At 37.4% G+C, this 24,821-nt stretch overlaps 1 protein-coding gene across 1 annotated transcript in view; it reads left to right on the top strand.

The window, feature by feature from the left end:
* The window catches only part of CPE (carboxypeptidase E), a 57,239-nt gene that overhangs the window by 17,716 nt on the left and 14,702 nt on the right, over window positions 1-24,821 (top strand). Inside the window, exon 3 of the mRNA XM_054383317.1 lies at window positions 23,017-23,213. Coding sequence (XP_054239292.1) covers window positions 23,017-23,213 — 197 coding nt within the window. The remainder of the gene's footprint in view (window positions 1-23,016; window positions 23,214-24,821) is intronic.

Raw genomic sequence — 24,821 nt, 5'->3', positions numbered from 1 at the left:
TTCAGTGTAAGGAAAGATGATAGAATTGAGAAGCAATAACATCTGGAATAGTGACTGGCTGCATAACGTTATACTGAGTTGCAAAGTTTGGTGACTAGGAAGGTCTACAATTGAAATAGTTGCAACTAGGCTTTCTTGTCTGGACCATCCAACAGAATTCTTTAAATTTATTGTTAATGCAAACTAGAATGCACATGGATGAATTTATCACATATTTTGTGATCTGTTTTACTGGTAGCCTTGAAAATTAATTGTGTGGGAATACACTTTTGAAACAACCAACCATAAAAGGCAAGTTCTTCTCACAACACTCTTACAATATTTCTGTAGATCCAATAGATCTATTATAACAACACATTTTCTCTATTCATTAGATTAATTAATGTAATTTCATAGTATGGGGGCAATTTCAGAAACTCGTAGTTAGAAACAGCTGAATCATCAGAAGGTGAAATGTCTTCTGTATACAGAATCAATAAGAGGATCCAGAAATGCTGTTTAAATTTAGGCAGGGGTGCTATTAGATTTGATTCTTAAGATTTGTCCCAGGAAAATGGTAAATGCCTTTGGATAGCATTCCAGGGCTATTTCTGTAATCTCAGGAAATAACTATATAAGGTCACTCTGGAGTACTTAGATATTGCTCTAAGACTTGACAAATATTTAGTGCTCATCTATACCTCTGACTGATTTCCTCTGCTACTTTGGAGAGGGTATTTGTTCTGCCTGAACCTCAGGTGACCCTCTGGGACCTGGCAGCAATAGTGCTTGCACAGCTTGCGAGAATCTGGGGGGGGGGGTGTCATGATCTGAGCCCACCTAGCTGGTAGCAAAGCCACTACCCAACTGTTTGCTTGCTCCTAAGCCCCTTTAGTGCAGTGGGGAGGAGAAAATGCAATAAAAAGTTTGAGAAACAAAACAAGGACAGGGAAGATTCACACACTAATGGTAGTCATGAGCAAAAGACTCAGTTTAGGGAAACAAAATCTAATTTGAACAAAACTACTACCAATTCACTAACTGAATCAGTCAGGCAGTGATAAATACAACCAGATCTTAAATACATCTTCCCCCTACCCATGCCTTCTTCCTGGACCCTGCTCTGCTACCTCCTCCCCCAGTGGCGTAGGGGGACAGGGAATGGGGGCTGTGGTCAGTCCCAATACACTCCATGTTGGTTTTAACTCTCTTTCCTCCCCAGGGGAAAACCCTCTCCAGCAACGGCATCCCTCAGAGTCATGGCCTTCTCTGGGATCAGTCCCCTGCTCCAGCATGGGATCCTCCATGGGCTACAGGTGGAATACTTCTACACTGTTGATCTCTGTGTGTTGCAAGGGCTCAGTCTGCCACGACACCACAAACCTTAGGGGAATGGCTAGGCTGATGTGCCTCCACCAGTCATTCCCCACTGATTTCAGCCGTGTGTGAATAGTTGTCTCTACCATACCCCACTCCTCTCCAAAGCAAGAGTTCCCAATACAAAGAAACCAGCCTAACATGTTTTCGCCCATTAAATATGTTATCGAAGAGACCTTGATTGACTTGGCTTTGGCCAGGGGCAGATCTGCTTTGTGGCTGAGGGAACTTCTGAAGCCTTTTACAGGAGCCGCCCCTGTAGCCCCCTCCACTGCTACAAAACCCCTGCTAAACACAACCCAACCAACATAGTGGGAATTCTTTGATGCCTGTGTTGCCCAAACATGACAGAACATGGAGATATTGGTCCAGTCCAATCCATTTAAAAATTTTCTTTCCTAGGAACCAAAAGGATTAGCGTAATCTAAACCAAATAAAGATTTGACATGAGCAGAGGTGGACTCTCCTAGTGGAGGTCCTGCTTAAGGGCTCTTTAGTGTCCTTGCTAATGATAAGTGACACTGTCTTCTGCTCTTGTTCAACTGCTGTGTAAAGGACTGGCTAGCACAGCTTGGTGTCTCTATGACTTCCTTATTCACTTGGTAGCAAAATTTACTTGAACTTGTTTTAAATACATATCATGGATCTCATATTTTTTTCAAGCATAAAATAGATTGGTGTCAGGCTGGACCTTGAGAGTCATCATCAGAGTTGGGCAGAGAGCTGTGTTTTGCAAAGGACAGAGATTATCCAGAACTGAACAAGTTACAGTTTGTTTGTTGCTGAGGTCATCTGGGAGCAGATTGTTTATATTAAAATTGCTTGAGTTTGATAGACCCTACCCTAATACAAGTATAAAAAAGTGCTGCTGAAACCTTTATGAACTCCCAGTTGTAACTTAAAGTCATTGCACCCTGGAAAGCTATGAAAGGCATATATTGTCTTTGTTGTTAGTTTTGGGTTTGGTTTTGTTGTTGGTTTTCCCTCCCTTTTTCCTTCCTTCTCCTCCTTTCTTTTCACTGTTATTATTCCTTTTCCTTTTTTTTTTTTTTTAATCACTGTCGTTGTCTTCTAAAAGCAGCCCCTAAAATACAGAAAAAGTGAAACAGAAGAGGAAACAAGAGAGACTAAAGAAAATGAGGTTTTGATAGAGATTCTGCAGACCTCCAGTTTTCTCCAGCCTTAAGGCTGCATTATATGGTGAATCAAGACAGTGCTATCTAGAAGGAAGATATAGCTGTAATTTATGAAAATAATATGGTGCATTAGTCAGCAATCTGTTTATAACATTGTGATTTAAACCAGAACTTATCCTTTCTGTAGGAGGCTCTCCAGCAGAATCTCTGCATCTGTGTCTGTAAAAGGAGATGTACATCAAAAACGCCAGAGGGAAACTGCAGGCAGGGATCCTCCTTGGCCATTTATAGCTCTGTCATTAAACATCTCTTTGAAAGTCTTGAAAGGAGATAGAAATCACATTTGCATTTAGATACACAAAAGGAATTAACAAATAATGATATCAGTGGTTCAGCTGAAGATGAACTGATTAATGCAGTCTGGGAACTGTCACTGTATGTGAATAGAAACCTGTGAGCATAAGAGCTTGGGAGTACAACAGGCCAAAAGCGTACATGGTCTTACTTAGTGTCAGAAAGTGTACATGTCTTTACTTAGTGTAAAAGAGTGGAAATAAGCCAACAAAATATTGTGAAAATGTCTCCATTCATATTTTTATAGAAAAATACTGATGTCATTATTGAGCTTTCCAGGTGCAGAGTCAACAGGACTGTATCAGGCTCTTCCCTCTAATTGCTTTAGGTGAGGGATAGGTTGATTTCAATGCAGTCATCCTTCTTTTCTGTTGCTTTCCATTTAGTTGCCTTTGTGTTACTTTCTGATGCTTAGAAATACACTGAAATTAATGCAGCATAATTTCTCTTAGTATTTCCTTGCCAAATTGGGTAGCACATGTTCAGGTTTTGAAAGTTTATCAGAAATGCACCAAGTACATTTCAAGGACTGCATGTCAAGAGTTATTTCTTCCAGCTTTCCCATTAGCTGGTTTACAGTGGTGAATACATCTTCCAGAAAAAGTCAAAATTAAACAGCATGAAAATCTATATGGATTTCAGTTCTGCACACAATGGAGTCCACTGAAGCTTTGCTAGGGGCATGAAGGGAGTTTAACAGTACTTATGCTGTTAAGTACTAGGGAAGCAAAACAAGAGAGTGGACTATATGCATCTTTGTAATCCATTGCCAATAGTATGAAGTAACTTATAATAGGTTAAAATGATATGTGATTGCATGTGCATCTTCATGCATATGTGTACATTTTATAAAAAAAAAATCTTCTCTGTAGAAAGGAAAAAAAAATCAAAGCTCTCACCCACTGGCTGTGCAGAGGAATGATTTCTTGGGAGGTATAGCAGAAACTTATCAATATAGAAGTGAAGGTGCACCAGTCAGGGTGGTAACTCTTGTGCTGATCTTTAAATCTCATAGAATATTCAAGAAGATAAAGGAAATTTTTAAAGGCTAGAAAAACTTAATGCTAGTCCTTATCTTAAATCTCACACTGTTACAGATTACACATTAAAAAAATAGATACTTGGTGAACTTTCCATCCCCTCATATTTATATTCGCACTGAAATTGCCTATCCTTAAAGTGCAGATATGAAAATGAGAAAAGAAGCATGACAATTGTCCTATTTTATTACTATTAAAATAACACTGATGGCATTCATTGACCACAGTAGGGAATTGCTATGGAGATTTCTGAACTATTATGGGCAGGACAGGCTGAGAGGCAACTGGTGGTTTTGAGGTTTTGTTAATTCTTCTGTTCAATAAGTGAATGAATGCCAAATCACGTAACGACAATACACAGATACAAATTAACACACAATTATGCCTGATCTTGAGTTCCAAACTGGTTTGTGAGGTCAGAGGTTTAACAACATATACATGAAGCCCACGCTCTTCCCTTGTTTCTAATCAGCTACACATCTGATTTGTGACCTTCTGTCTTTCCTGCTGTTACTAGCAAAGCTGTCTTCATGGTCTTCAGTGTGTGCAAAACTGATACTCTGACTGATTTTCTTTCCTGTTTTTTTGACTACTAGGAATTATAATTTTAGAGTACTTTGAATTTTTTTTTCCCAATACAGTTTGGTTAAATACATTTTAATAAAGATGATTAAACATGAAATTATGAGACTATGAATTTCAAACTATGATTGTGAAACGTGACTGTGTAGTTGAAATTTAAGTCTCAGTTTGCCATTCTTGCCCTGTGCATCAAAATTATTGAGTTATTTATGAAGTATTTTTGCAGGTGATTTCCTGACATATGTTGATATCTTTCAAAATTTCAAGCATTATTGTGTGCTACAGAAAAAGATCTTCTGAAATTTATGGGAACACTATAAAAGTTACAGTGTACTCAGGAGAGCTTTCTCTGGTCAGCTTGCTTGCTCAGCTTCCAAGAGTGAAGCCAATATCTGTAACACTGCAGACACAGTGGTCCTATTTCACCAAAGGATCAAGGCAATTGGTAGGTGATGGAGTGAAAGATGCTCCCAGAAAACAGAATTATGGATGTTCACATCGGATTCAAAGCTTTTAAATTCTGCTAAGCGTAAACTGTGTTCAAGTCAAGAGCTTGCTTTGTTTGCAGTTCAGAAATTTCAAAGGGAAAGAATATAAATAGTGTTTAAAAGGAAGTGATCTTAGAGAATAGGAAACAAAAATATCAAAGGTAACTTTCTAAAACTTTCCCATTTATTGAAGGGGTAAGAGCAGATTGGTTAAAGACATATGGTGCATCTTGAATGACTTATATTTATTTCTCTAAAATACAGAAAAGAAATAAAACAATTTACCAGTGTTGAAGTCTGTGAAAGGCCTTTATCTAAAGAGAAACAAAATTCTCCCAAGAGTGTTAGTGTGTTGCTATGTGAATAATTATAATATGGTAGCAGGAAATGTTTATTGAGTGTCTACTATTCTGGAAAGAATTTTCTGTAGGCTATATCAAAAGAGAAAGAAGTGTTTTGATGCCAGTTAAAAATATCTGTCCATGTTGTGAGATTTGTTTAGTTATGTGGCAGAGTCATGGCAAGCCTATTTACCAAGATTTAAAGAGACTCTAACATTGCTGAAGAGATAAGAAGACATTCAAGGACAATTTAATTATATTTAGTTAATTAGATATGGGTAAATTATAAATCTAGAGGGCAAATTTATTCAGAGGAGAGACACACAAACCCATCCTTTCATAAGGTGTCTTCCAAATAATTAGAAGTCCAAAAGTACCAGAAAAGTATACATGTACTTTGTTTAGTCCTGTGGCTTAATCCACCGCTGTTGATGAAAAATATGTTAACAGAGGTTTTCATGAGGATATTTGATCTAACTGGGATTTTTGGGTGCTTATTTGTGTTGCTATCCTCTGCTTAAATCTCTGTCTTCATCACTGTTAGTGCTCACTTAAATAGGTTAATCTTGTCTGTGCTGCTGTCACACCTCCATTTACAAGATTACCTTGTGCAGTATGGTTGTTGAAATTGAAGTCTGGAGGGGGGACCAGGATAAACAACCCGTTCATTAAGGAAGTGTCACGAATTTTTAACTAGGGTAGATATAAATTTACTGTGTTTCCTAATAGCATCGTTGCTGACACCTTTAGAAATATCCTTAACAACATGAGGCATTAATTCCCAACTGGGCTACAGGTATGTAATATCCATATGTTCTGTGAGAACAGGAAAGGAAGAAAATCTTTGTCGAAGTATCTTGCTTTGCCAGTGCTGATGGCATGATTGTTATTAGGTTTTTCCTCAATATTTTTGTGTGAAATAATGTCCCTAGCTGATATGATAAAGATGATGTTGAATATTCTCATTGTCTTGTTGACGCCATTACATTATTAACCTTCATAACATTTCCCTAATAATGGAAATAAATTATTAAACTAGTCATGTTGGATATAATTATGCTTTTTATTATTTAGTTTGTTTTCTTTCTTCAAGGAAAGCTTTGGAAATTAGTATAAAGCATAACTATAATCTTAAAGTTTTTTTCTCTGTTTCTTCCCCATTTACATTGTTATTGTATTGTTGGTTTTTAATCAGAACTCTGGAAGGAAATTCCTGACCTTACGATTTTTCCTACGTAAGTGCTGAACTGCATTTGACATGTCAAATCATAAAGTTGTCATAACGTCACGACTGCAGTTACAAACCTGTGTCTCTGTGGGATTTCCTCAGGAACTGGGAACCAAAAGCAATGTATCTACAAGCAGAATTATGATCCTCTGGGAGGCTATGCACTAGTTTTACTTTACCATTTTGCCAAGGCCATAAAGAGAATAAATGCAAATATATTAGTTTGGCAGTAACTTGGGAGACTTGGCTGCTGCTGCCTTGTGTCCCACATGTCTCCAATGAATAGATGCTAATTAATGTGCCAAATGGAATATTTTTAAGGGTGGATAGACAGAAACCAAAGGATAAGGATTAGGATTAGGTGTAATCACATATGGAAAATACTTGTCATTGTGGAATACCTTGCCAGAGAGAAAGTAATAAATGGGAAACTTAATGGTAAAGAGGTGGTTTATGAGAAAAATGTGAAAATGTGGAAAAAAAAAAAGAAAACTGAAAAGGGACATGAAAAATATATAGTAATTTTAAAATTAGAAAATTAAATTATGAAAACAAATATGAGCAAATTCCCAGAAGTGTTCCCTTCTTTTTTGTTCTTAGGCCAGCTCCTGTTCTTGTAAGGTCTGTGGCATAAGAAGCCAATGAAGACTTTCCACTTGCCTCTCTCTCTCTCTCTTTTTTTTTTTTTTTCCCCCTCTTTCTGAGGAAATTCTGTTACCGGAATAACAATTCTTTGTAATTTTAGATGATGCTAAAACGACAGGATGCTCCAGGATTTCACAGGGTGAATTATGATGTAAACCTGTTGCCATGGTCACTAGGTTATAATGAAGTCATAGAAATATTGACTTTGTGTCTGGGTCTCCACTGTGGCTGAGTCTGAGCAAGGCACTTGGACAGGGCTGGCCAGCATCCCACGTTCGGGAACGAGCGGTGCTGAGGGACCACTTGTTTGAGGGCCATATGTGCAGGTTTCTCTGCATTTGAGGTCTCTATTTCACTGGTTCCAGAAGAGAGCACTGTTTGAATGCTGGCTGCTGTGTTTGCACCTTCTGCCTGTTGTCTCCCCTCTTTTTGGGTTCCATTGGGTGCAACTTCCTTCTCCCTCCCCTTTTACTTCAGAGGCGCTCCAATTTCTTCAAAGCATTTCTTTGCTGTTCTCAAAAACATCAGCTTGAATCATGGAATAGCCTTCTGGCTAAGTAACTGCATTTCAAAGTGCTGTTTTTCCAGCCGCTCTGATACTATGAGACTACTGCCTTTGTTTGCTAACACTCCTGGCAGCAGAACTGAACTCATGCCTTTCAGAGGCTGACATGATATATAATTTCTTATTTAATCTTATTGTCTGCATGAGGTAGCTTATCCTGGCCTTGTATTCTTCTCTATAATTGCCTTTATTAATCAACCTCCTATGGCAGCTTAGCTTAAATCTCCCTGAAGTTTGCAATAACTTCTGAAATACTTGGACTGGATGAAAAAAGTCCAGTGTGATTATCTCCTGTATCCTCTACAGGATATCTCTATCTCCTCTAACTTCAGGAAATCCTGGCCTCGTGTTTCCCAAAGGACATGTATGCTCTGTAGGAGGACAGCAACATTTGCATTTCCCCAGTGATTTCCAGAGGAAAATCATAGAATGTAACAAATATTTTCTTAATTTTAGGATTTTTTTTTTAAAGGAGGTTCTTTGCTTTTTCTATAAGTTAGTTTAAATATGTTTCTTTTTCTCTTCCATTTCTAACTTTCAGTAAAAATGTGAGATAAATTAAAAACCCACAAGTGTTTCTGATGGAAGTTGAGTGCTTGGAAGTTCTTAAAGGAAACACACTTTGTTTTAATACAGCATTGTATACACACAAAATGGTTGATGAAAATAATTATAATACCATAATCTTACAATTTTTAAAGGAGAGAAAGCATATTTTTCTATACTTGCTTCAAGCCTATTCTGACATGAAATGAAATTTCTGTATATTGCAATGTAAAGTAGGGTTTATAGAAGCTATGTAAACCTTTATAGGATGCTTTTGGTTGGCTGAACTGTCCCATACTTGCTTCATTGCTTTGTGGGTAGTTACTGCAATGTATATATCCAGTGGAAAGACTTGAGGACAAATTAGGCATAGTACACTAGGCGTGGTGATATCAAGCCATAGATGCTTTTCCTAGTATCTGAATCTTTGCTTTTCTGGTAGATAACCACATATACTATAGGTTGTATATGAATAAATTGTCTTCTCTGTGCTGAATGTCAATGCTCATTACTCTAAAAAACTGAAGGTTCTGCCTGAAGGCATTTGAAGTGCACCATGTGCTGAAGAGTGGAAGAGATCTCAAATCCCATGGCTAGCCTTTGCTGCATAGCAGGGGCACAAAGTCACCAGGATCCTTAAATGCCTGTTACCAGTATGACAGTGTAGACATTTACATTGAACAGACCTTCTTAAGAAGTTGAGTTTAGCTTGATCTGCCACCAAGTTTTCCTCTTCCAGAATAATTCTGTGAAATTACCTACATCATGGTTAGTGTAAGAAAAAAAATAGCATTAGGAATTTGTGCTGGCAAAATGTGGCAGGTTCAGTATCCAGTATCTCCAAGCATAGAATATTGATGCTAAAGTAAAATCTGAATTTCTTTTATTTGACAGAAAAATGCATCTAATGTAGAAAATGTGCTCTGAGGGGAATCCCTGTTTAGTGCTCAGAAATGTATAATGTGACTGAAAACAGTGTATCTTCAGAGTGAATTATTTATGGAGGGCACATCTCTGTTTCTCTGTTACATGAGAGGTTCTCCCCCTTCCCCCTACTCTGCCCTGGTAAGGCTGCATTTGGAATATTGTGTCCATTTCTGAGCCCCTCAGTTCAGGAAGGACAGGGAACTGCTTGAAAGAGTCCATCCCAGAGCCACGAAAATGATTAAGGGAGTGGAACATCTTCCTTACAAGGAGAGACTGAGGAAGCTGGGGTTCTTTAGCTTGGAGAAGAGACTAAGGGGTTACCTCATTCGTGTTTATAAACATGTAAAGGGTGAGTACCAAGAGGATGGAGCCAGGCTCTTCTTGGCGATGCCCAATGACAGGACAAGGAGCAATGGGTGGAAGTTGAGGCATAGGAAGTTCCATGGAAACATGAGGAAAAATTTTTTGACTGCGAAGGTAGTGGGACACTGGAACAGGCTGTGCAGGGGGCTGTGGAGTCTCCCTCTCTGGAGATATTTAAGACCCACCTGGATGTGTTCCTGTGTGATCTAGTATAGGTGATCCTGCTCTGGCAGGGAGGTCAGACTAGATGATCTCTTGAGGTCCCTTCTGGACCTTACATTCTGTGAGTGTTTATTACACCAGTAGTTACTTCTGTGGTTTGTTGCCGTTCATGATCTGTGTCCATCATCTTTATGTCTGCAATTACTTTATAACCAGTAGCTAGTTGCAGTCAGATCTTAGCATAATAGAGGAATCCCATACCATAAAACTGAAAGAGTAGAACCACCAAACTAAACTAGTTTGCAAAGAGCTATCCAGGTCTTACCCATGTATTTCCTACATAAGTGCTTATACATTTGAAGTGTGGAGTTTTTGCACTTTCAAGCATAAGAGCCTTCCTTTTAAAAAAATAAATGGGTGGAGGAGTTATAAACAGATAAAGAAATCACTATTTTGAACGAGTATGGTGACTTGTATGCCATCTCTTCTCTAAATTTAGTTCAGGCTAATTTTCTGGTCACTCTAAGAAGTGGTAAAGTTTAAGTGCATTAATGAATTGAAGTCTGATTCCTTCAGGTAATGACCTTTCTTTAGTTCATATAAAATTTGGCACAGGTTTTAAAGTAACCCAGTTTGATGCTGTTTTGTTGAATATCAGATGTGCTAAAATGTTTTCATATTCTCTAGAATGTTAATTTTTTAATGAAATAATATTTCCAACCCTTCAGAGACAGAACTGTTTCTTGAGTTTGCAGACTCAAACAGTAACCAGAACAGACTCTAATTTTTCCTATTGAGAAAGGAGTGACTCTGAACTTTCATAATAAATTTGAATATCCACATTAATTCTCTCACTGATTAATTTAGCAGGCAGATCCAGTTTAAAAATAAAATTATTACAAAATGAACCTTTTCCTTTAACAGGTACTTAGATATTTGCTCTTAAATTTTTCACTAGTAGGAAAAAGATCTGTCATCTAGTTCTAGCTAGGATTTCCATTTCATAAGAAGATGAACTTGAGGGAAAAGGCCTGAAAACTCTGTGTGGAAAGAGGGTTCCAATCCATATAAGCCACAGTGGGAAGCTGTGAACAGCAAGTCCACCTTTTTTCTGATGGTACTGTGTTGTCAAGGTGCGGAATTTCACCTGTTTGTTGCCTCTGGGACACAACAGCTGATTCAGGCCATCCGTAGTTGCACACTTGAACATTGTGGCCATTCCTGCTAAAGCAGCCTCATCCTGAAACCTTGGTTCAGATCTGGAGCTCACCTGTGAAAGGCAGCTGCTGGTTCACAAAGATTTTTTTTTTTTAAGTGCCTGTTTAGTGATCAGTACAGTAAATGATATAGGGTTTTTCATATTTCTATAGATGACTCAAGCCACTCACCATTGACAAGTAATCCAAACCAAGAGTTCTTCTGGGAAAAGAACCCATCATGGTCAGACTATTTTTGCCTGGTTGGAAGGAGCTGTAAGTCAAAGCATGAGCTGCTCATAACGGGCATGCATAACACACAGCTGAGGAAGCCTGATAAACCCTGGTTTCCTATGGTGACAGTTTAATATTTTAAGCTTGGTAGTATGTAAGTTATGCAGCCATGACAGAACAACATCTTGATGGAAGTCTGGGAGCTGTTCCTGGTCAGGCTTAGGTCTGCCCTCATATGCTGCTTTCTTTGACATGCTGAATTAATTATTTGGATCTAATGGGGCCTTATGAATAATGTGAGATGTGATAACAGCGTTGTTCCCAAAGTGAAGCCTCAGTTCTGAGTTTGTTGCTTTCACAGGTTAACAGTAGAGTGCTATAGTAGCAGACTGTCCAGTAGTGGAAATAAAGATTACCCTAAATGCCTAGCACACATTATTTGTTCCCACCATAGCCTTATCACTCAGGGCTGCTTTGTTTTCCCTCTGTAAAAATGTCTGCAAAAACACTGAGAGTTTGAAATAGCTGCCTTAGCATAGCAATAGTTAAATGTAGATATAATTTTTGCCGACTCTCTTTTTTTTAACCAAAATAAGAGAAAAACCGCTTACCGGTGTCCTGACTTCATTGAACTTTTCTACCATTGGTTACCAGATAGTAGTCTTGCACAGTAGGCATTTAAGCAGCCACACCCCACTACAACTGCATGCCTAGCACTATTTTATATGTGCTTTTTATAACAACTTTTCAAATAGTGTCATGATTGTAAACTTCATATTGTCTACTGCAAGGCAATTTTGGAACTTTTATAAATCTGTTGGTTTATTCCTGGTTTGAAGAGAAGGCTTCAAGCCATCTGGAGAATTGGAACGCGACAAATTAATTTGTTTTCTGGGTTATATGAGTGCAAAGAAAATGCCTTTGCAAAACACCACCAAAAAAAAAAATCTTACTAGAGCCTATATTTTTTTTACACCCAGATACTTTACAAATAGGTGAAAATCTTTTGTTTAAAAAAAAAATACTTTAGACTAGACAGACATCAAATTAGAAAAAAAAAAAAAATCCAAAAAGAAATTTTTCAGAAATATAGATTTGGTCCAAAATTTACAGGAATGAGTCAGTGGAAAATTTCCAAGTTGTTGCTTTTGCATGACACCATAATTCCTTATTCTGGGAAAATCTTGAGCTTGTTCTTGACATTCCAGAATAGCCCCTCTGTTGGTAACATACTAAAGGTGTATGTGTGTTTAATGTGCTTTGCCAGTTCAAGTCCTAATCAAAGGGAAAATGTGATAAAACTGAGCTCAATGTAATTTCAGTGGTAGTTTTTGGTATTAGTGAAGTTAAAAGGGAAAATGTCTTTATTGTATAAATATAGAAGTCCCTGTGGTTAGACTAGAAGAACCAATTCAGGTCAGATCTCACTGGGGTGCTTTTTTGGAGAAAAGTATTGTTCTTTATCTACTGGGTTAGTAGTATGTCTTGGTGAATTTTATGTGCTGGCTGCTTGCTCAGATTTGTTGCCTTTTATTAGGTACATTCTTTAATGGACAATATAGTAATCTTCAATCCCTTTGCCTTCCCATTTCTGTGTTCCTATAATCTGAACACAATTTCATAGGTGGTTTTATATTTTGTAACTATTTTTGGCTTTATAGCTTATCAGATCACAGGAAAAAAAAATACACTGACACAGAGACTTTTCTTTCTTTTTTTTTTTTTTTTTTATTCCTTAAGAAGTCCCAAATACCTGAAACCTCAAAGTGAGAATATTGCTGAATGGCTTCTCAGGAGATGCCTTTTGGTTTTGCCATACTCTTCTCTGGAATCATGGTGAATGCACTCAGACTGATGCCAGATACCACTGATACCAGTAACAAAAGCCTTTTGAACTCTTATCCAAGGGCAAATTCTTTCACTAAAAAACATGTACATTTTTCACTAATATGATGTTTCCTCCTGCACTGACAGGAAAGCTATTGTCTGATCTACCGCTGGTAACATAAAGGAGAAAGTTTCCAGTGAGATGCAAGAGACCACAAAAGATGGATTAGTTGTAGCTTTTTGTATTCCTTAGAGGAAACAATAATTGGACAGTGTTAGGAAGATCTACCTGGTTACTCATCCTGCTAGTCATTACACTTTAATGTGTTTGGAGTATTGGAGGCATAGTGGATATAATTGTGGGAAATGGCTATTATTTGTCCTTCTGTGAGAAACATGCCTTGTTACTTTGAAATAGTCTCCCTGCTTGGACAAAACTCATAGAGATCATTATAAAATATCTAGTTCTCAGCCACAGGTTCACTTTCTGCACTTCCAGGTGCTGATCAAGGACAGATTTCCAATTTCTGTTGTCCTTGATTATAGACTGTCTGGACAACAGGTACCCCTGCTTCATTTTTCTTAACACAGAAATCTTTTATTATGTTTTGGGAGGAAAACTCAGTGGAAGCTCTGAGGAAAGCTGAGAAGACAACCAAGTTTTTATGTCTGTTCCCTGTATGAGGATAAAATATATCTATTTTTACGACACCAAGATATGTGCCCTTGAGCAGAGCTAAAAGCCATTACAGAAGTTTGTTCTTGTGTCTATACAAGGTATACAGCTGTGCTGTGGCTTGCAGAGTCGGGGTCAGTGTCTATATGAAATTTTTTGTCTGGAGCTCCCTCATCTAAAAGCAAATTATCTCTTGCAGGCTTTCTGGATCCACTCCCATCTGCTACTGAGACAAAGGATTTGTCTGGTGCAGTCATCTCAATCATTATTCTTGGGTCACCAAGCTGTTATATGATTCACTTTTTCCTCTTACGCACTCAGCTTGATTTTATTAGCTTCTACACCACATTAACTTCCTCTGCTTACACACTCTTGCTAGGAATCATCACCTTTTGACTTCTTTTTTAAATGTTTGAGATGATATAGGGGGTATTTTCTAAATGGTATCTTTATTTCAAATAAATGGGAGTGTGAAGTTAGACCTGCTTCAAGCATCCAGATCTGCATTTCTGCCTTAACTGGCTATAAATAGATCATTAAGGTGCAATATTAATTTTCAATACAATTTTACACACCACTGAAAAATTCTGAAGCCTGGTGTTGCAGTGTTTGGAGACGTCATGTTCATTACGAATCTCAATTGCTCTCCACCTACTTAACCTTTATTTTCTTCTGCTTCATAGTAATCTGGTTTAAGCATTGCTATCTCAAGAACAAGTACAATCAAGATTTACTGCTGAACATCACACAGCATTCATACCTTAAATGCATAAACTTGAGAGAGTATTAGCTGCTAGTATCAGGCAGGAGATGAAGTACAGCAAAAGAGCAGATCTTAGTAGGCTGCTTTTTCATTAGGGTTTCACACAGTTGAGGTTTTTAAGCCTAAAATGCACCTGCAGGTTTTCTAGCAAAAAAAAAAAAATCCTCCTAGCTTCTAAAATTATAGAATTTTGTTATTAAAAATTACTTAGACCAATAGGATGATGCTAAAATAGTATTAGGACTAAAAGAAGCTATTTGGGTGTTTGTTGGTTTCTGAGGGTGTTGACATAAATCAAGTAATTTATGTTCTGACGTAAATGTTGTCCTCTGTTAGTCATCACAAATCAATCTTTAATGTTTTTTCTCCACAAAGGAGGAAGGTAACAGCATAATTAGCTTTTGCAGTTTGTCTATATGCTTCTTACTATAATTTGTTTTGAAAGGACACTTCATAAATCTTTCTCGACCTCAATGGCCAGTAATCATAGAAGCTGAGATCAATAAATATCAGGGCTCATCTAAGCAAGAGAAGCTAAATAAATATGCCAATGCAAAACTTGTTACAGATGTAGGTTTATGGGGAGATTTTATCCCTCTCCTTCTGTTGGTAATAGTCAATGCACTTGAGCATCATCTCTCTGAATCACAGGTCTGCATCCCACAGGCTTTTTCACACAATGTCAGATTGTGACAAAACAGAAACAGCAGTGCAATAAAATAATGTTCCAGTTACGAATAAAACAGAAGTGTCCAGTATGGCCTTGGTGGAGTAACAAATGCCATTACAATCCCTCAGAAAGGCTCCTGAAAACCAGGGGAGGAAGATTGGAGAGCTTTCTGCTAGTTATTCTGCAGAAACTATATTTCCCAAGGACTCAGAATGTCCTTGTAATGGGAAATGAAATCCTTTCCCGTCAGAAATAGGTCTCCTCTACAGACAGAAAAAGGCAAAGAGTTTTTCTTGGTGAAGATGAGCTCTGTGAGTGTGCTTCCCTTGCACATGCCAGTGCAGTCCAGGGCCCAAAGTAGCAGAGACCTGAAATCTGCCCTAGCTTGCTTTCCTCTCAAAACATGGTCTTACAGTGAGGAGAAACCCTGGCCTGACTTTACTTCCTCAGCCCTCTTCAGAATTGCTTTCTTCTTGGGGTATTTCTGGGAAAATGACATCACCCTTCATTTCCAGCCAGGAAACAGCCCTGAGCTAGCTTGTCTCTATGCTTCCATGATTTTAGTAATTCACTTGGCAGAAGGAAGCCATATGGCAATTTTGAACTTGGCCTGTATAAGTTGTTGGAAAAGAATTATCTACAAGTCTTTATCTACTTTCTGTTTGTTTGTTTCCAGTAAAAAGGGAGAGCTTACTTTTATTACTTCATGTTATTTGTCTATAATTTCTGCCTACTTCTTTGACTTTAGGGTGTGGGATCTGGATATTAAATGGGTTATTTCTGACTTTCATTTTTTCTCTTCATGGAATGAAGATGAGGAAAAGCAGAGACCAAATGTGTAGACATTTTGAACCGGTTTAGCTTTGAAATTTCTCATATTTGTTGCATGCAAATGAAATGAGATAGATGAGCTCAGTCCTTTTGAAGTGCTCTGATGGCTGGCAAGGACTTTCATAGTTGATGTGGAAAAACTGGCTCTAGAGTTTGCTGAAGAAAGAAAGCTTGTTAAGTGAACTTGATAAGAAAACATCATAAATACAGGTCTAAGTTATGTATCAACTTTGTCTCCATCAGTAGGTTTATGATCATGATGAATTGATGGATTAAAAAAAGAAAAATCTTTGCTTTATGTGCCAACCAAAACTTGAGGGATACAGTGAGTGCCTTTGAAATGAAAATTCACTTAGTCACACACATCTATAAAAGGAAAAGCCCCCCCTCTTACGAGCACAGTGGAAAAGATTAATTGAATCTCTTATATCCCACAGCCAGCATCATAGTGAATATAAGGAGTCACTCATGACATCTCTGTACTGTCTGTGCCCTTTACAAAGAACCCCAGGGTATGTTTTGGACCAAGTTTTATCCTAGCAAAACTGCGAGCCAAAACTGCAGAGTGGAAAAAAAAAAATTACCTGTCTCGTATTCTGCCACAGAGCAATGTTGGTGGTTCAGGACAGTTTGTTAACAGTATTCAGGCATGCATTAAGAAGAGCATGTCCAGCAGGTCAAGAGAGGTTGTCCTTCCCCTCTACTCTGCCCTGGTGAGGTCTCAGTTGAAGCAATGTGTCCAGTTCTGGGCTCCCCAGTTCAAAACGGACAGGGAACTACTGGAGAGAGTCCAGTGGAGCACCATGAGGATGATTAGGAGGTTGGAGTATCTCTCTTACAAGGAGAGGCTGAAGTCGCTTCCAACCCCTCCCATTCTATGATTCTGTTTGTTAACTTAGGAACCTCATCTTCAGTGCTGAGCTAATGATACTGAATTTTGTAAATGCAAAGTCCTATTCTGTTTTCCCAGAGCATGAAAAATACATTTGGTTGTAAAACTTCCCTGGTTAACCCAGCTGTATATGTAGATGGTTCTTTGTTACTTCTAGAATTCTGATGATTTTTAAAATCTGCTTTGAACTTCATAGAGGGCTTTTTAATACATTGACACAAAATGAGGGTTTTGTGCATACCACATTTCAGTGTTTATTATGAATTTATAGACTTTGATTAAATAAGTAAACTTGTTTTGCCTTACAAATAATTTGTCATGATTTAAAGAGCCATCATAATTTCTCTTGGATAGCACCATCAGTTTCTGCACAGTAACATAAATCTAGTAGGCAAAATGGGCTTTACCCAAAATACTGAACTCAGTGCTATAGTGTGAAATACTTCAATGTTAACAAGGGTGTTGGGGAGAGATAAGTGCAGGGATGTGCCAGCAGAGAGCTGTAGGTGGGGACTGCAGGAGCTGAGCAGAAGTTTTGCCCACTTCTTGTAGGTGGCTGTGCCAAGTCCTGTAGCTGCAGGGCTGAGAGTGGGCTGTTGGAAACCTGAAGAAAGCACTGAGTCACACAGAACATGATGGAAATAACTATCTTAAGCATGAGGTAATCTGTTTGCAGAATAGACATATAAGAACCTATTCTGAAGCCCAGCTGACAGACTTTGTACTCGATAGAATGAAGATTGTATCTTAGTTTGTATGTGTCAAGGCCAGAAGAAACGCAGTTGCTCTTTGTGAGCTTCCACTCCAGGTTTAAACTACTGTAGAGATTTTCTTGTTAATTTCAGTTTTACACAGTAGTGTTCAAATAATTATGAAAATTTCCAGAAAGAGCTTGAGACCACTCTTTAATCATTGCTGTTTAAAAATGTATTGTTTTTTTTAAGCAGGAGATTGCCTAAAGAGTGTACTTCCAAGCAGTCAATAAGAAGGTTGGATTTTTCAAAGGCATTCAGTGCTGACTTGTTTCTGCTTTCATCTAAGCCACCTGTGAAACTTCCAATAGCTTCTTTTTCAGCAGGGCTAGACTAACACTACATCTTAATAAATGTCACTCTAAAATTATATAAAGCCTATACAATGATTTAGAAGCTAATGCTGCACTGCAGCTCTACCTTTCAATGCTGTTTTCACACAAGTTGTGCAGATCAACTCTTCCATTGAAATGCTGTTAAGTTTGGAGATACCTAATTACAGGGTATTGGAAACCTCAATTTTCTACTTCTTTCACTTGCCTATCTCACTATCTCATTTATTTTGTTCTTTACCTCTCTTACTTTTTTTCATATTCAAAGGACAACCTAATTTTATAATTTGTGATTTTCCATACAGTTAATTTCCAGAGAATTTCTTTTTCTTTAAACTACTAACAAAAATACAGAGCATAATAAAATCTTCACTCACATGTAATGAATTCATTTCTTGCCAGCAGGAGTTCTGAGGTTTTCCATGCCTTTTATCTACAATAAAACTTTACTGGTTGCCATATTAAAATTGACAAACAATTGTATGAAATCAAAACCACTAAGTATGTTATTGCAGGAACGTTTCTGTCTTTTCTGTAAGAAATACAGGAAAACAGGATTCTATAGTTTTTAAGGATATTTGAGGGTGATTTGCAGAACGATTCATTAAGTACTTAAATTTTCCTCTCATTCCTCTTTTTCTTCCACTTGGCTTGCATTTTCATGAGTGAAATAGGTTAACTGCTTGACATTAGACCACAACTAGTGGTATGACATTACCTGACTCGTATACACAATTATAGATGCTAACTTTCTGTCCCTATGTTTTAGAAAATTACTGTCTTTACTGTACAAATACATCCTAACTTGAAAATGGCAGTGGTTAGTCATCTTCATTTGGATGACCTGTCTAATATTGATGTAGATGCTGTTCCTAGGAAACCACAGAAGACCTTAGCTGACAGGAACTGCAGAAGCATACAGTGACATATAATGTTTGTCGGGCACCAGAAAGGCACAACATTTTAAAATACTTTTTCCTCAATCATTTATCAGGTCATAGTGCATCACAGTCAGTCTAAGAGGAATGTTAATGCCTTCTAAAAGCCATAATGATGTGATGGCTTAGGCATCAGAGATACTAAGATACTTGTAAACTTTATTGCTGCATTTAATTTCTTGTGGCTTCCTCTGAAATATGTTAGTGTCCACTCATTCATTATCACAAATGTCTGTATCTGAGCTGAAATTACACATAAGCATTTAGAAATGTCATCTCATCTTCATGTTGTTACACAGGAGAGACTTTTGTTATTATTGTATGCCAAGATATATTATCAGAAAATTAATAAAATTCCTTAAACAAGAAATTTAAATATTTGATTAATGAAAACATTCTTTTGTATTTATCATGTCTTAGAACACAGGAACACTGTGTATGAAATCGGTGAGAAAGCTTCTTTTCCCTTAAAGCTTCCTTCCATTCCACAGTGGATCCGAAGTGTTTCTGCTGATTTGAAGAAACTATTTAAAAGTTTTTCATCACATGGACATTTACAGTCTTTTGATAATAACAAAAACATTCTATGAGGCAATTATACTTATAGAATCCTGTGAAGGGTGATTAAGGTCTGCATTAAACGGCTCATGAAGGATTAATGGGAAGAGCAGCTTTTCTTCTAGCTAAGTAGCATGCTTGCAAAAAGTGACCAAAGGCTGTTTTTCCCATGGGGAGGGCTGTTTTCTAGACAAGCCTAAAGCTTGTAGAAAAGGTGTGGCAATATGTATGAACAGACCAGGAAAACCCAAAATTATTAAGACTTAAGAAACAGATGGCTCGCATCCTCAGTGTTTGAAATATATGTATTAGCCCATGCAGTGGAGGAAAAAGAGCTGGTTGCTTTGGGAGCCATGGTGGGCCTGGGATGCTCACTGCATCACAGAGTCATTCACTAAAATTTGAGTCGCTGGGCTTGCTTGACTCAGCCATTAGAGTGATGGATGTTTTTCTCTTGGCCTCAGCTAGTAGCCTGCCTTTCAGCTTGGACTTCATTGTCCTAGTCAAAAAGTTAATTAGAAAAAAATGTAGGTAAAAGTGACTCAAAAAAAAAAAAAAAAAAAAAAAAAAAAAAAGGAAAAAAGGTTTCCAGAAGGTATACCATGAGTTGCAGTTTTTATTCTAACGAGGTGAAATGCAAATGCAAATTAAAGGCTTCATTAACTGCAAAAGTTGTATCAGCAGATAGTAGGCTGTGAAAGCTCCCTCAGCTTTTTGGACACTGTGATGATAACTAAGAACTTAGGCAGAATTGTCCTTTTTCCAGAATGAGCCTGCTGACTTCACCTATGATGGGCATGTACAACTAATGAGTGAACTGCTGTTTCTTCCACAGCTAGCTTGTAGCACTAATTTGTTTCCACTGAAATAAACAGTAAAAATCAAGTTTGTTTTCCTTGGAGCAGCTGCAAAGTTTAGGCATGAGCAAGACTCATTTTCCCCAATGTTCTCTTAGATGTAAATCAGGCAGTTTTCCTAAAATTGTCATACACAGTCTGAAATTCATTATCTTCAAATACTGAGCAGAAACCCAGTATTTCTTTGGTCGCTGTGCCCAAAAGTAAGAAAATGGGCAGGGCTGGGGTGTGACAGAGGACAGTTCCCGCATGTGAGGACTTGTATCCTTATTCTCCATGGCCAGATGATAGGAGGTGATATTTTTATCTTCAGGGGAAAAAAAAAAAAGTGTAAGAAAATGACCAGGGGAGCTAAAATATGAGCACAAAGTTAAGTTTTGAATCTGTTATACAGCTCTCTGTTTCCCTGTCCTGTTGATTTTCATTCACTTCTAGATCAGCTTTTGACCTCTTGATTTTCTAATAAAACTTTGAGTCCTGCCTTACAGCCAACAGGATTCTTTACTGATTTCACACTTTGTGTTATAAATAACGCTCTTTTTCTTTATCAAGCTAGAAATGGTCGTTGTTCCCTTTTACTGAAAATCATTGTCTCTTGTTTCATAGTATAGGGAACTGCTGCTTTCCAGACTGATTCTTCCACACAAAAACGGTTGGTGTATTTGACTGTCCCTTATTGTTCTTTCTAAAGAAGAGGGAGCTGATTTCTTCAATCACTTTTCATAGGAAAGGTTTTTTGTATTTCCTATGGCTACTTATTCCTCAACTCTTTGTAGCTTTTGGTGCTCATTTGAGATGGTTCATTACCACTGAAGATGCACTATAGATGAGGCTGTACTCTGTTTTCACAACCCCCTTTTAAACACTATCAACAATTCTCTGGGGAGGGCACAAAGCAATGTCCTGTGGGAAGCATGTTTCTATTTCTTCATTTGAACTAGGCCTGTAAAATTCAAGTGGGAGAAAAAGGTAGGTGATTAAGGCACTGGGCTGGGAATTGTGATAAATTATTTCATATTTACCACAGTAACATATTTGCCTGTTAGACTGTGAAGCATAAGTAACATGTCAATATACATATGTATGACTATTCTAATTATGAGTCTATGTGATGTGCAGTCCTTATTTCATTAAATAATGTCCATCTGTTTCAGTGGAATTGGGTTGATTGCATGGTCTGATTATGCCTGATGATTAGACCTCTTGCATTCCCTGGTATTAACAGATAGGAAGAAAACAGTAAATAGAAGCTCAATGCCAAAAGAGGAAATGGAGGGTTTTAGTCACAGTAATGACATTGTGTCTATCAGATAAAATGAAACTATTTCACTGAAACTAGAAAACTTTTTAATCTATATGATAAGAAATACCAGGGATGAATCCATATGTATGAAAACATTGTGGCTGGAAGGGAAAAAGTCACAGTATTAATAGCACTGTGTCTGATGGCATTTTAGGACTGGATTAAGGTTAACAATGACAGACTGAAGCATTGTAAGCTGTGGACTGTGTACTTGATTAGCAATTACTTAGGTCTCATTTGTGTAATACTCTTCCTGGCTTTAATTTGTCCCTGTGATAGTACTAAAGGCAATTGCAAAGTGTATTCAAAGAATATTCAGAGCATATAATGAATAGTATGTCTGATTGAAGCTGTTACATCAGAATGACCATATTTAACAGGAAAAGAATAAGGAAAAAGAGGCTTCAACAGTCTTCCTAGGGAAGTGGTGGAGTTATCATCCCTGGAGGTATTTAAAAGACATATAGATGTGGTGCTGAAGGACATGATTTAGTGGTGCACTTGGAAATGCTGGGTTAATGGTTGGACTTGATGATCTTAAAAATCTTTTCCAATATAAATTATTCTATGAGTCAAACCAGAAAACAGCATGTTCTTCACTTTAATTCCAGGCCTTTTAATCTTATTCCAGTGTTTAAATGTATACTAAAATCTGTCTAGAATTAGGGTCCAAAATGTAGTCTTTTAAAAGATAAATCCTTTATAGCTCTGTAAGACTTATCTTGTGTGGGTTTTATGTCCACAGTCATGAGAATGAGACTAATGAACAATTGGGAATATTGGACATCTTTTATGTATATATATGTGTGTATATAATATACACACATATATATATACACATACAATATATATGTATTATGTATGTTAATATACATATATAATATAAATATTATACACTGAATGTTGTATGTGACTATAAAACATATATTTAATACCAAAGTGCTTATTGAAATGTTAAAGGAAATTATTAATTTTGTGACTTAGGTTATTGCACTTGCTTCATAAATTCTGAGTGGAGTATCTGAAGACTTTTCAGATCACTAGGATCAACAGGTGTTCACTGTCAAAGCTTTGGTAAGGAATTGCAGTTCAGTGCATGTGCAGCACAATAAGCTTTACTTAATCTTGGAGAGAACATTAAAAACAAGAAACTCTGTTAGTGTTGTTTATGTATTTAAAAGCTACTTAATCAGGACCCTCTTTGCAGTATTTAGGTATCAATTGCCTTAGCTCTCAAGAGTAACTGTGTCAATGGCAGTGCATAGCGACTATTTTGGCACAGTGTAGTCCTCTGATATTCTTTTTCTGCCTTTGGCTAACAGGTGAATATAAATTACTATTTTTTATCCAGAGTTTAGAGAAAAACTAAAACCATTTTTCTGAAGGATGCTTGTAGCTCCCTTGGGATGCTGTGATCCAGTTGTTCTAAGACACATTCTTCTTTTTTCTTGCAGGAGAACCAGAATTTAAATATGTTGGGAATATGCATGGGAACGAAGCTGTTGGAAGGGAGTTGCTCATCTTCTTGGCTCAGTACTTGTGTAATGAATACCAGAAAGGAAATGAAACAATTATCAACTTGATCCATAGCACACGTATCCATATCATGCCATCTTTGAACCCAGATGGCTTTGAGAAGGCAGCATCCCAGGTTTGTAAGGCTACTTATGTCTGTATCAACCTTAGAATCATAATGACGCTTGGACTAACAGTTTTACAGATACAGGAACCCTTGGTGGTGACTGTTGAATGGAACAACACAAATGAAGTATTTCCTACTAGTGCAGTAGGCTTGTTCTGTTTAACAGAGAGTATTTTATGCTTGGGTTTTCAATAATTAGCTGTCTCTTTTTGTGAGTTTACTGTATTTAAAAATATGTTTCATGTGTATTCTTTCATCTAAGTTTGCTGGCCAAACTGCCTCCTAAATAAGTGACTTCAGGTAATACATGATGTTTCAAGCGTGGTGGGAAAAGGAAAGCTGATGTTTCTTTAAGAATATTCTCATGTAAATGTCCTTACATGGTTTGTTCACATTTATCAGAGCACCAAAACATACAAATTTTGTGAGCCATCTTTTTAATCTGAATAAATTTCAAGCATAAAGTTAAGCTCTTAGCCAAGAAAATTTATCCTGTATTTTAGGATTATGACTCAGTTGAGAAACATGTGTTAACTCGAAATTAGCAATGAGAGGCCAAGTAGTCCTCTATTATATACAGGGTCTGGTGTGTATTATGTTCTTACTTCATGTGGTGCATTTATTTTTTAAATTAACGTGAAAATGTTGAATCTTTTGAAGTGTCTATTTATTTACGATTAAATAGGCCAAACCTTTTAAAGATCTTCTTTATACTCTCTCGTGAAGGCTTTAGAATGAAACCAAACCCAGAGATGCCTTTTAAACCATAGTTGGCCGTATGTCTCCCTCTCGTGGCAATGCGGCAGAAGCTGTCCTCAGATTGTTGCAGTATTTTACTGTGAAATCTCTGTGGAGATTCTGTAATACTATTATTTGACACTTTTGCTCCTTAGTCAAAGTGCACTTGCTTTTACATCTTTTCCTTACAAGTTACATAGGGTTTATAACACGATTTTTTTTTAGTGCCACTGTTACTCTAATTTAGATATATCTTGATCACCGTGTGTGATAGTAAATTTGATATGTCCCAAGATTAAAAGCAGTACTCAAACTAAATCCATTTTAAAGAGTACTGAAAGCTTGCAGACACAATCTAGAGAAAACTAGCTGAAGGCAATTCCTTGATGCAATCCAAACATGTTTTAGAGAATCATCTTAAAGAAAAGATTTTGCAAAAATTTTCATTGCATCTTTATTCAGTGTTATCATTTCAGTGAATGAAGGACAGACACCCCACCCCCCCCCCAAAAAAAAAAAAAAAAAAGAAGAAAATCTCAGATAAATAAAGATTAAGGTGCTCCTCTACCCTGAAGCTGTTTAGAGGGACTTTCAAATGAGCACAGAGGCTCCTTGTGGCTGGCTGATAAATTTACAGCTGCTCTGAGGCTCACTACAATGAGGTCTGTAATTCATGACCATAAAATAGCCAGGTCTTGGGGGAAGATCTGATGCTGTTGGTAAGTTTTCCCATCCTTAGTCCTGATCCATGATAATGATCCATTTCTCTAAGATGCTGAGTCAAACAGAAGTTGATGTTGTTCCTCCAGAGCACTAGGAATAAATAAGGATGACTCAGCTTCTGCTGTTTCAGAATTTTTCACCCCCACATGACTGATT

Source organism: Indicator indicator, chromosome 8 (assembly GCF_027791375.1).
Source record: "Indicator indicator isolate 239-I01 chromosome 8, UM_Iind_1.1, whole genome shotgun sequence".
NCBI lineage: Eukaryota > Metazoa > Chordata > Aves > Piciformes > Indicatoridae > Indicator > Indicator indicator.
This window is presented reverse-complemented; position numbering and strand designations above follow the sequence as displayed.